The sequence below is a fragment of the Colossoma macropomum genome, unplaced genomic scaffold, assembly GCF_904425465.1.
Source record: "Colossoma macropomum unplaced genomic scaffold, Colossoma_macropomum, whole genome shotgun sequence".
Taxonomy (NCBI): Eukaryota; Metazoa; Chordata; class Actinopteri; order Characiformes; family Serrasalmidae; genus Colossoma; species Colossoma macropomum.
This window is the reverse complement of record NW_023496051.1, coordinates 2,261,446-2,275,059: the sequence shown is the minus strand read 5'-3', so window position 1 is coordinate 2,275,059 and position 13,614 is coordinate 2,261,446. Positions and strand designations below refer to the sequence as shown.

Here is a 13,614-nt window from a genome sequence, read left to right as displayed (position 1 = left end):
CCGAGACTGAGCGCAAGTCTGAACTTGTCTGGACGACAAGGATGTGAGTAGTTCCACCTCGGTGTGTACATGTCCAGGCTTAACCCGGCCTTGCACTCAGTGTCCTCTCTGGAGAACAGGACGACCCGAGTTGAAGCTGTAGTTCGGCCAAAAATCAGATTTGCATAACTTCCCTCTCCCACCTCATGTAGCCAGGACATGTTTGCTCCTTTAGTTCTGTTAAACTGAATGTTCACCTCATTACTGTAGCTTCAGTGCCAAGTTATTAAACTTGCTTTTGTGGTTGCTGACACTGTACAACACACTCTATATCCATAATGACATAATCTTTAACATAAAACTATGGACAAAAGGACGTAGCATAGCTAAAACAGTAATAACAGTCATCTTAAAGCTTGAATTTCGGCCTTGATTTTGTTCATTTTAGGCGTTTTTAGTCTGGGATTGCTTGAAAACCCACTGTAGGGCAGTATGATGATGTTTTATCGTTACTGTGTTTGTGTTTATCACCGCGATACACAATACGAATTTCTGAGCATAAAGTGGACATCGTCAGTGCTTAAAGAAGACTGACCAACTGCACTTTCACTACAAAGAGCAGCACTGTTAGATGTTATATGTTAAATTTTATGTTTAATTGTTGAGTTCATCATTTTTGATAGCTTTTTTTTTAAACTGTGACACCACTAACGCATTTTTACTGTGCCAAAATGAGACAAATGCTTGTTAGCTACACTGGCCTTGTAGCTCCAGTGCAGATGTAAAGAAGCAAACCTAAGACGTGTTCAACCTTAGAGCACGTAGAGAGGAGAATTACCACTCTGTAATGTCTTCTGGGTTTCTCAAACACTAGAGGGCGCTCCTGATTGAGTCCAAAATGAATGGCTTAATATGGAGCATTTGAGTAAAATCATAGTTTATAAATTCTTAAACATTTTTAATGTAAAAGAATACAATAATTTCCTGAACAATGAATAGCATAAAACATTTTAACACTGCTGTTATATTTTTTAAGAGCTTGTATACTCGACTTATAGGAGTTTAAAACAGCACCTGTGTACGTTCATGATGTCTGTGAGCACGAACAGCCAATGAGCTACTCCGCTCACCAACCAACCAGCACGCGGTAGCAGTAATGCTAACCAACCAGCACTCAGTAGCAGTATTGTCAGCGTCCTGCTGCCCAAAACCCGTATGAAACATACATTCTTCCACTTTCTAAAATTTAAAGAAACGTTCTGGGCAAGTGTTTAGAAACTATTTTAACTTTTCGTCTTTAGCCATTTAGCTCCATTCACCCCCAACATTCTTTGAGGATTCGCTCGCGAGCGCCCTCTGCTGTTTTGCAGTCCTGTTTTTGATATAACGAGGGAAATAGGAAGCGACCAGGCTCCTCATAAACCAGCTCTGGCGTGTAACTACATTTGGGATAAAGAGGAAATGATCTAAATTTGATTTTTTGCCAAACTATTACTCTACTTTAAAGCTACATTCACTTCAAAATGATTTTTGGCCGAAACATCTTTGCATGGTGCTGTGCTCTCTGTTCACTGCGTTGTTTGTTCTGAGACCTCCTCCTGAGGTTGACTGGTCCACATGCTGTTTGTTACTGCACAGTGGGCTTTTAGGTTCTGAGCGTCAGAAAGACGTACACAGAGTTCTTTTAAAATACAGGTACGACAGTGTTTGATTTCATACTGTCGTTTGAAGCATACTGCTGGCTTTAGTATCCAGGCCATTCGAAATGCTGCATGATATCCATATTTCCTGTGGAGATTCAGGCCAATAGACTTCAGAATAGCAGTTAAGGCCTTTGGAAGTGTTTTTTGGCCTGAATATCCAGGAATTGATTTTGGCCTCCAGTGTTTTGTTGTTCCACGGTAGAGCTGTTAATTCTATAATGAACGCTAGGATGGAATGAGGCAGTTTAGACATAATTTAGATCCAAAGAGCACAAACAGTACAATCGGGAAGAATACGAGCTTTTTCGAAAAGGGCAAGAGAACAGAACAGCCCGTAACGCGCCCAAACGCAGGCCTTCTTCGGCTGCCTGTACCCACGCCGTCGTGGGCAGTTCTAACAGAATGTGCCTGCACATTGCGAGCGTGTTATGTGTGTGGATTTACGAGAACTGCCGGCCACGTGTTGTGTAATCTTTCTACAGATGGAGTGTCATTCACACAGTTCCAGTAGAGGAGTGGAAGGGCTATTCTTGGATTCACACACGATCATGCAGTGTTCCACACCCACACTTGTCACGCAGATACTCCACACACTCCTGATTAGCACTCATTTGTATACACAGTATGTTCAAAAGTATCTAGACACACCTTCTCATTAGTGCATTCGGCTGCACCCATTGCTGACACAGGCGTTTAACTGCTTCTTTAATCTCAATAGAAAAGCATTGACCAAGTAGAATGGGATGCTCTAAAGCAGCCACACATGAGCCTAAAATTTGCATGCCCAGTGCCAAGCGTTGACTAGAGGGCCCAGCACTGGGCTGTGGAGCAGTGGAACTGTGTTCTCTGGAGGCCAACCTTCTGATAAATCGTCCCACATCAGTTCCTGACCTCACTAAAGCTGTTGTGCGCTCAAATGCTCCATGTTCCAAAGCCTTAACGGAAGAATAGAGGCTGTTACTGAGTGGTGTCTACAAACTTTTGGACACATTGTGTACTTGCTAAAGGAGTGCTACAGGATTTTCAGCCTTGCTTAAAGCGAGGCTGTGGCATCTACATAGGTTTATACAGCAGGCTGAGCACTTTTGTTAAAGCTCTTTCACACAGGAAGTAAAACCCAATGTTGTACCTCACGTAATTCAGTTTGTGTGTATGATTGTACACTAAGTACAATTCTAAATGTTAATTGTTTTCCATCATAAATGCCACTCGGTTACTGAATAGCTCAGCCACAACCCTGACCTAACACACCTACATCTAGTATTCAGCAGATTCTGAATGCTCTGATTAGCTGGATTAGGTGTGGTCAATTTGCGAGGGCTTAAAAAAAATTACAGCAGTGTTTATTTGGCTAGAGTGGATCTCTCTGGTCAGATAAATCACATGATTACCAGTAAACCAGATTATACCAGGATGTATTTTTACTTCACTATGACTAGCACGGTACTTAGAGGTAGGCCTGGCCTCCTGACATAGTTAAAATACTTCCATTTCTCTGATAACGAAACCATTAGCCTTCTCTCATCCTGTCAGTCACGAGGATGTTTCAAGGCATCTTGCTCAAGATGGGCGTGAGCCATTAGCGCCGTAGTGTATGACATCAAACCAGCGTTAAAGGCGGATTGCATCATAATATTATCAACTCTGGCCTTCCGTTCAATTCGTTTCGAGTAAAATTCTGGACGTGGGTTTCTCTGGGTTGCATCATGCAAATATTAGCGATGTTAGCTTTCAGTTTCATTCCGTTCAACCCAAAACTGGAGGCAGGTTCCTCTGGATTTCGTTCTAATATGAGCAGAATTTAATGTTTAATTCAAATCCTTTCAGAGCAAGATGCTGGAAGCAAGTTCCTCTGGATTACAGCAAGCGTTCAGTTCAGAAACTTGGAGGAGGGATCCTCTGGATTATGCCCTGATCAGTTAGCGCCATTAGCTTTCAGTTAAATTCAGTACAAACCAAACTGTAGATGTGGGTTCCTCTGCATTACGAAAGGCTAATATTAGCAACAGTAGCTTCCAGTTCAGTTCAGACTGAAACTCTGAAAGTGAGATCCTCTGGATTACATGCTAATATTAGCAACAGTAGCTTTCAGTTTATTTTGAACAGTAACTCTTGAGGAAGGTATCTCTGGATTACAGCACGCTAGCATTAACAGCGTTAGCATTTAATTGAAATCTGTTTATCCTTATAGTCATTATAGTGCAGTGAAAGCTCATTCACTGAACTCTGCAACGTGTGTCGTGAGTACAGTCTCTAATATCTGCAGTCTGCTGTGTGTGGTTGGGTTTAGAGGGGAGATCTGGGGTTGGAAGGTCTGCTCTAGTGAGTTATCTGTGAGGAACACACGCACTCGCCCGACAGCAGCATACACCCCTGAATACACACACACACACACACACGCTTATAGGCCTGTATGCCAGGGCTGTAGATACGGGGGGCCTAAGGGGTCCTCCAATGTGAAAATGTCCTCCAATGCTGGTGAAAGTGTAACTATGTAATCCATCTTGGCTCCTATAAGGTTGAACCCCAAGGCGCTGAGTCTTCGCATCGTCGTGCCTTTATTTTCACCTTACACACACAACAGATAACGAGCACCAGAGCTGTCCTTTAATCACAGCGGCAACATTTGCACGGCTCCCATCGCGTAACATCCCATTTAATTGAAATCAGATTTATGTGTAAAGTGCTGCGACGTCTGAATACTGGAGGTTAGGGAACCAGCCGTGTGACCGGAAGGTCGCCGGTTCGATCCCCTCGGTTGACAGTACGTGACTGAAGTGCCCTTGAGCGAGGCACCTAACCCCCAATTGCTCCCCGGGCGCCGTGGATAGGGCTGCCCACCGCTCTGGGCAAGTGTGCTCACTGCACGGATGGGTTAAATGCGGAGGTCTAATTCCTCTGTGTGCAAAACACAGTTGGCTGATGGTTCTGAATTCGGTTCAGTTCAATACAGTATTTCCCCTTCTTGACTGTCTCTGCAGACTGAGGGGTCTCAGCTGGGCTGTGCCAGTGCCAAGCATAGACGATAACACAGCTATTTCACCCCCCTCTCCTCTCATTATGGTGGCTAGATTGTGGTCGTCAACCATCCTATGGCGATGTCTCTGATACCTAATGCTCTAGGTGGCCCCCTCAACGTGTAACCAGCACAAAGGCTATTCTGGTGTATATTTGAAAAGGACTGCTCCAAAAAATCCACGCGCCACTAAGACAGTGAGCTGAAAGCATGAAGACACTGAGTGGACGTAAAAGCGAACGGCAGCAGTAGCTGTCCAGTATTGCTAGCTTTATTACCAGCATTATTAGCTTACTATGCTACAAAGCGTCCACATTCGTAGCACTAGCTTGTTGATAAAGCCGATTGTTTGGTTACCTCCTCTTTCTGTCCATTAGTGTCTTTCAGTTCATGAAGTAAACATATCACCTGGTTGAGAGTGACTGAATTGCTATGAGATGTTTGCAAATATCCCCATGCTATTCTAATTAAAGCCAAAATAAACGGTTGTTTTGTTTGTGTATGGTCAGCAATGGCAAGCTCTTCCGTCCATTTTGTAGTAGCCATTTGTGATAATGGTAGTGGGTCATTCTACAGAAACATCCACTTTTTTATCTATGCATAGGAGTCACTGGTGTTACTGATCCTCATTGGTGTTACGCGTAAGAAAGGTAACACCAGAGACATTTTAATGAAAAATGCATTTTACTAAACGGCTGCTACAGCTAAAAGCTTCATATGAAATCATGAGCTGAATGAGAAAATCTCTAACTGAAAGACTCAGTGGACTCACCATGTGCTTTTCTTCATAGATCCTCAGAAAACAGGTAAAAGGAAGTCAAGTGATGTCATCAGTGTGACTTTTATTTCAAAATAAGAGATTTTTTGTTACGCAGTAACACCAGTGACACGACTCCTGGGGACAACAACTTTCATTATATATTTTATAATATTTATTTGGCATTTTGTTTTCTTCATGTCTTTAAATCATATATTTCATAGTCATGTATAGATTATTGTATTTAAAATTGCATAAAAACATGTTGATTACCTCAATATATGGCCTCAGCCTTCACACATGACTGTGAGGACGAGCTCTTCTGTGGTGCTTGGAATTCTGTACGATTGATTTAAAAACCAATATTGATAAATTGAGGTGAAGAAGGTGCAATTCTTAAAATAACATTTTTTTATTTTAAAATGATAATAAATTGTAACCCTAACATGTTTTTCAAGTGTAACATATCTGTAATCGCAAAGGACACAAAAATGGACGTTTCTGTAGAATGACCCTAGAAACGAATTGGCCAGGAACATCCTGGGCAGTTTTCTGCATTCGAATGTGCATTTTTTCCCTGTAAATTCAACGAATATTCAACAAATGCCGCATATTTATTTTGCCAGCCCTTCCTATAAAGACATCCCCCGTCCTGCGTCTCTGTGTGAAGGGCTGTCCATGTGTCTGTGCCCTGTTTGTTACACTCGTACTCTGATAAAATCTGCTTCTATCTTTACTGGCTAGACAGGAGAGCAGTGTCTGTGTGTGGGGGTGGGGGTGGGGGCGGGGGTGGAGAGACAGTACATACACGTAGTTCTGATAAGAGAGAAGAATACAGACAGAAAGGACCTGATAAGAGGTGTACACACAGATAGTGATCTCTCTCTCTCTCTCTCTCTCTCTCTCTCTCTCTCTCTCTCTCTCTCTCTCTCTCTCCTGCACACTTTTCATGCAGGGCTCTCCTCCAGTCTTCGTTGTTCATATGAACATATCAGTGTCTGCATGCCAGACTGCCAGACTGTGTGTGTACGCATGATATTCACCCTCAACCCAAATCTAGTCAATGAAAAGGTACAAATACGAACTTTTCACCTGGAAAAACTTATTTAAGGTTCACAATCAGACCTTAAAACCACTGTTGTACCTTTTGAGGGAACATTTACATTGTTTGTACCTTGATGAACGAGAAATGTATCTGCACAGAACCTTTATTTCTAACAGTGTCACGTAGTTTTTGCACCATTCAACAATAAAGGAAGCCTTGTGCATCTTTTCTTTTTAATGAGAGAGATAATAATGCTTCCTTTAGTCCAGAGTGCGGATTAAGAAGGACTGCAGCCTTTTCCTCGGCCCGTACAGTCGTGTTTACAAACTGTTTTTGTGATAAACATAGTATTGCACTATCACAGTCAGTTTATTTACAGTGCCGAGGCTTGTTTATAGTCGTTTCATTCCGAGTTGTGTTTGTGTGTTTACAGACGAGCCCACCTCCGTCTGTGTTTGGAGCGATTGAAGGCTCTCATCCCGCTGGGACCAGACTGCAACCGTCACACTACACTGGGCCTCCTCAACAAAGCAAAAGCACATATAAAGGTAATACATTCACACACACAGAGGACTGTTTCTGAACAGTTGGGGGCCCTAATCTTACTTGGGGTGGGTATCGTTATATTTTGGGGTTCGTTATATTTTGTATGCAAAATGAAAGTGAATTAAAGAGCTCATATCCTCCATTTTTCTTGTATTTTATTTTTTTCCCCCCAGAAATCTCACTTGTATCATTTGTGTGGGTCCACATCCGAAAAACAGTTGTTGTTCACTTTAACAGGACCGTTTTCTAACCTCTCTTTATCCCTAATAATTAAACAGGCTGTTTTTGTTACTGTGCCCTTAAGACTAATGTGTGCAACTAAGCTCAGTTCTGATTGGCTGTGCTGTATTGTGCATCAGCATGGGCTGGAACACTCCTTATGACTTCAGCATTAATTAGCAGGGCTAAACTGTTGCAGGCTGAATAGGTGGATATATATAAATGTGTTTGACATCACAAAAACAATTAAAAATCAGGCTGTTTTTATGGCTAGTTTTCCGTATATGGACTGTATACACATAGTACATCAAACATTTTAATGGGCCCATATTATAGAAACAGACATTTTTCCTCACTTTTGTGTAAAATGAGTTTGATGTAGCACCCAAAGCTTGCTAAACAGTCACTCTTTATTCCATACAGCCCCTATATGATAAGTAATCCGCAGGAACGGCTTATTTTTAGTTCACTTTTTTGTGATGTCACAAAAACAGCATATTTGGATATATATCTGTTGCCAGCCTACAGCAGTTCAGCCCTGCCCATGCATGCTGTAAGCTGCAGCTATAAGGAGTGTTTCGGCTCATATTAGTTTTGAATGAGGCTCAATACAGAGCAGCCAATCAGAACAGAAGTAATTTGCAGTTATGTCGGTCTTAAAGGCACAGTAGCAACAGCCTAAGGCAGGGGACGGCAACTTGCAGCTCGTTTCACTCTTTCTTTTTCCTAAATAATCCTCCTTTGCAGTAGAAAAACACAGTTTTAACAATAAGTGGTCTTAAATGTTGGAGTTAATGAGTAACTGCTAATTCACCCTTTAACTCTGAAGATTGGCAACAGACTGCTGGACATTGACGATTTGGAGATGAATGGACTTATTTGCATTTATAATCACTCCAGCTGGTTTCCTGATACGTTTAATCTGCAAACAGAAACTGTCAAACACTAAAAAGTCACGAAGCTGAAATCAGCTTCTCATTCGCCAGCTTCTTGTTTGAATTGTCCCATTCCCACCTTAAATGGTGTTGCAGTTACATTTTGGCGCATGAGGCGCCATTTAAAGTGGAACGGGAAAATTTGAACAAGAAGCTGCAAGTGAGAAGTGACTTCAGCCTCATAAAAAAAGTCGAACGTTGAGAGACATTTTACAAGAAACTGTTCTACTTCTGTGGAAAATTTTCCTGCCGGAGATGCGAGAAAAGCGGCTGTAGCTGAGCTAAAGCTTAAAGCAGAGCAAAGTTGGTCTGCGTTTCATTTAGATTTTTATCCTATACTAGTACATCAGCACATAGAGACATATTTACATCCAAGATGGTAAAGTAGACATAAAACGTTGTGGCTCACCAAGATGGTTTGACTTTTGTTGAAAGGACAAAATGGCTCTTCTTAACATTTGGGTTGCGACCCCTGGCCTAAGGGATGAAGAGAGTTGGAAAACAGTCATGCATGAATGAGGTCTGACTGTTTTTCATGCACGAATCCACACGGACTTCATAAGTAGACCACGGAGAAAAACAAATGAAATGCAAGAAAATTTGGGATATGAGCCGCAATGGAACTTGAGCTCAGCATAGGAACTGAAACTTCAGCTCTATTCTTCTCTTTTTGTCTAGAATATAGTAATAAACCTCAAAAGTCAGCAGTGTGACCAATCACAGAGCAGGGCAGATGCTAAATCAGCTGAAAAGCAACATTAAAGACAAAAATTGAAATAGTAACTTAATGTGAACGACCACTCATTACAGTGGATAGAAGTACAGTGTTTGAAAATGCTCAGGAAAGAAGAAATAAAAAAAAATCACCTAGGAAGGGAGCGAGACAAAGTGTAGGATACACTTGTGCATATAAAGGTAACACACACACACTTTGTGCATTGTTTAAGAAAGTGAAAGCACATAAAAGGGAGAAGTGAGTAGTGAGCTCAAGTGCATTAGTGTTCAGAGTAATCTGAAAGTGTCTCGATCAGTGAGATGTCAGTGTACTCACACACAGCTTATTTTTAGTCAGTGCGTTATTGATTATCCACCGTGTGTGTGTGTGTGTGTGTGTGTGTGTCCGTGGGTCATGTTCTAGTGTTCTATTGTACTATCAGAGTGTATCGTCACTGTTCACATTAGAATTGTGTCTGTATATATTGATCTGAGCCAGGTCATGTGGACCTCTGTAGTAAACACCCTCACCCCACCCCCACCCCCATTCACACACACACACACACACACACACACACACACACACACACACACACACACGCACTCACATGTACAAATACACCCGAACACACACACATGTATATTTTTAATATAAATACATTTACTTCTATTCGATAATAACTTGTACAATATCAGTTTAAACATTAACATTGCATTTCCTGAGGGAAGACACAGAAGACAGTAGCCATGGAAGTTTACACAAAACGAGAGAACGGAAGGAATGACGGATGAAATAAAGACATGAAGGGTTAATGTTATGTATAACATTTCTATATGATTATGATGAAAGGAAGAAAGAAGAAAAATAAAGAAAACCAAGAAGGAAAGGAAGGAATAAAAAGAAGAAAGTAAGGAAGAATGGAAGGACAAAAAAGGAAGATCAATGAAAGGGAAGACATGAATAAAGAAAAAAATAGACAGCTATCAAGCAGCTTATAGCACGAAGTTTAAAAAGCTTCAGCTTCAGAGTTCAAATGTTAAACTCTTAGAAAAATATTGAAATCTACAGTTTGAAATACAAAGATGGAGGAATAAAAGACATAAAGGAGGAACAAAGTCTGGGATTAAAAAAAATAAAATTAACGGTGTGGATTCATAATATTTAAAATTATTAAAAAGTTTGTGTAATTGTGTATATGCAGTCCCTATACAGTATTCTCTCTCTCTCTCTCTCTCTCTCTCTCTCTCTCTCTCTCTCTCTCTCTCTCTCTCTCTCTCTCTCTCTGTGTGTGTAGAAGTTGGAGGACACTGATAGGAAGTCTCGGTATCAGTTGGAGAACTTGGAGCGGAAGCAGAGGCACCTTCGCCGGCAGCTGGACTTCCTGCGAGGGACCTGCACACTCGGAGAGGCCGAGAGGATACGCACCGACAGCGTGGGCTCGACCCTCTGCTCCGAACGCTCCGAACGCTCAGACTCCGACCAAGGTGCGTATTCGCACATCAGGTTTTATTCAGTATCTCTTAAGCTGTCACTTTACACTACAGCTGGGTAATACAGCCAGCAAGTCTAGTAATGATGTACTTATTTGTATCAGTTACTATCAGTAATTATCAAAAATGAACATACATGTTTGTAGTGCTCAAAGATGAGTATATTGAACACTGAAGAAAATTAATACATATAAGTGTGGTTGTGCTTGTAAAAGCACCATGAATCATTAGAAAAAATGCAGATGAATGTAAATACAGTAAAAAGACTTTGTGTAGTTGACCTCTTTTGTTCTTTAGGGCGTGGATTACAAAGTAACAACAATTTCTTGTTCTCAAAAAAAAAAATCTTTTCCTAGACGCCCCAAATTCCATCACTAGCACACTTGATTTAGCGTTATGAAATACTGATTAGCTAAATTAGGTATTGGATGAACTACAATTAATGCTTAGCATCCTCGAGGAGAGTGAACTCTATTAATGTTATTCATATTTATGCTAATATAAGTGTTGTTCTGAACAAATAATACTTACGTCACAGATAAATGACTTCCGAAATCTCATTTTTTCAGATGCCTAAAGCTTTTGCACTGTACTGTAGGTGCAAAATAGCTTACTAGCTACTAGCTGTCCTGCTGATTTTTGATGTCATTAGTGAATGGCTAGACTTCTTCCCCCAAGTGAGTGAAAGGTACACATCAAGTGTACAAAAGTAGCAATTATTGAAATTTCAAGCTTTTGCAGCTTATAATGGATTAAAGAACAGAATGGGTTCATCGTTTTATGGAATACCTCAAGTACAGAGTATCATCAGTGTCGAAAACCAGCGCTAATGTTTTATCGTCCAGGCCTGTGTTACGCTGCATTATTAAAATAAGCCTTTTCTCACCTTCATCTCTCTCTCTCTTTCTCTGCAGAGGAGATCGAGGTAGATGTAGAGAGCACTGAATTCTCCCATGGAGAGCTGGACAGTGTGAGCATGGCCAGCACCAGCGACCTGGACGACCACAGCAGCCTGCAGAGCCTGGCCAGCGACGAGGGCTATTCCTCCTGCAGCCTCAAGCTGGCCTTCAGCTCCTAGATACACCCCTACATGCGTACACACTGTACCAATAACAACTACCAACAACCCCCCCATGAATCGACTCCATCACAGTCCCTCACACTCCGCCCCAGCGTCATCACCGCCCCACCCCTTCGACCAGTCAGAATCTGTCATGTCATTCAGGTGACCAGAGCACAAGCCTTGCACTCCAAAAAGTTAGAAGAGACTTCTTTTCTTTTGATTGGTTTTGATTGATGTTCCTGAACGTTTCGGCGCTCAGCGAACGAATACATCTGTTTCGGATTTCAGCGTTTTTATACAGTTTGTAAGGATTCACTGCATTCGTTGGGTTGAGAGATTGTTCTGAATGCATTGTTAGCTTTCGTTTAACCTGAGCTTTTGATGGAATTTAATTTAAACTTGATTATCAAATTTTCTCCCTCCTCTGCGTATAAAAGGCTTGTGAACTGGTCACCTGTCGGGACTTTCTCGAGCAACGAAGCAACAATCTGGACATCTGTGAACCAACGAAACGATTTGGATACTGAACCAATGAAACGATACTGGAACGCTGCACCCAGCATATCAAGATCAGCGGCCCCAATGTCTTTAGATCGTTTTTACGATTTTATAAGGCGGCTCGATACCGAGGCACGAACTACATCGATTGGTGCTACGTGAAACAAACCCAACAGCGCAGACGAGAAAGCCCTTCTTATGAGTCTGCAGCGTTTGGTCAACGAAAAAAGGGTGAATAGAGGAAAAAAACACATACAAAGATCATTCCCATGGATATTGGGAGGTTACCTTTTGGTGCATTTAAACCGCGGAAACGGCCGATGTTTCCGTACCGCAGCTACAAGCAACTCTGCACTGTCCCGCCGTAGAGCTGACCATAGAAACCGGCACAAAGCCCATGACGATAGACGTCCCGACTAGCAGTAACAAGCAATAACTCCTCTAGTCTCATCTCCACATTAGGGTCACCCTCCCCACCCCTCCTCTCTCTTTTTTTTTTTTTTTTTCCTCCTCCAAAGGCACTTTCAGTGTCCGTCCAAAAGAGCAAAATCCAACTTGCTTGGTTTTTTTTGTATATAATACATAAATAGTTTAATAAATTAAAACAAAAGGAAAAAAAAAAACGGAGTTTAAAAAATGGTAGATACCCATGGGTAGAACTATTGCCTCTGTTGCTGTTTGTCTTGTGTTTTTTGTGCATTTTAAATTATATTTTTGGAAAAATTTACTATCCTCCTCAGATGCGCTGGCAGAGTGGCATGGACAGTATTACTATTTTGTTTCATTCATTTTTTTAATTATACGCCCCCCAAAGTTGAAATTCAGTAGCGTCCCCAAACCGGACGACTTTTAACACACTCCCAAGAGCGACAAATGAGTATAAGGCATGCGGTGGGACCCTGAGACCCTGAGCACGGACCTCCTGTTTTTCGAAACCATGCTTCGAGTTGTGCTCTTATTATTTATTAGCTAGTTAATGTTTGTGTTTCGTTTCGTGTCGAAGCTGAGAGGCATTCCTACAGAAGAAAAGTACGGCGGCGCTGTGGATCCGGGGGTCGCCTTGCTGAGAGATTACCCATGATGCGCCTCGACTGGCCCCTTGCTTTTCCGCAAGTTCACTCGTTCGACTCAGTGGAAGGAATGAGCAGTCTGATTTTCATATTTATTTCTCCTCCCCGACACAACATTGGAAGAGAAGCTTAATTTATTTGTTATTCTTTTTTTTCTTTCTTTCATTTCTCTTAATGCTTTTGGTATGCATTCCTCTCCCGCTCAGATTTGGAAGTGAAGGGAGAAGCAGGCAGTAAATCAATTCAATGTGATGTTAAAATACATAGATATATATATATATATATAATTTTTTTTCCTTTGAACCTGAACTTGTCCTCCTTCCATGGCTGCTGTTCACCGTCAGATTCAGAAAGCGCTCAGCGACAAAACGTGTGGATGGAAGAGATCGTCCATCTGCTTCGAACCTTGTAGCGTGAGGTCACTTCTCAGCGTGGAACTGCGGAAGCTTTGACTTCAAAGGAACAACTTGAGTGGACTTGATACGGCTACCTGAGAACGCTAGCATAAGCGGTGGATGTCCACTTTGGTTCAATGTTAGCGTTACTGTTCTTGAATGAACAGAGCTGGACTGAACATG

The 13,614-nt window shown here is 41.7% G+C and overlaps 1 protein-coding gene across 2 annotated transcripts in view; it reads left to right on the top strand.

The window, feature by feature from the left end:
* The window catches only part of mxi1 (max interactor 1, dimerization protein), a 44,461-nt gene extending 31,333 nt beyond the window's left edge, over positions 1-13,128 (top strand). For both annotated transcript variants that reach the window (XM_036565105.1, XM_036565106.1), the window contains exons 4-6: positions 6,934-7,048; positions 10,210-10,399; positions 11,320-13,128. In XM_036565105.1, coding sequence (XP_036420998.1) covers positions 6,934-7,048; positions 10,210-10,399; positions 11,320-11,483 — 469 coding nt within the window. In that variant the 3' untranslated portion in view covers positions 11,484-13,128. The remainder of the gene's footprint in view (positions 1-6,933; positions 7,049-10,209; positions 10,400-11,319) is intronic.
* The last annotated feature ends 486 nt before the right edge of the window (positions 13,129-13,614 follow it).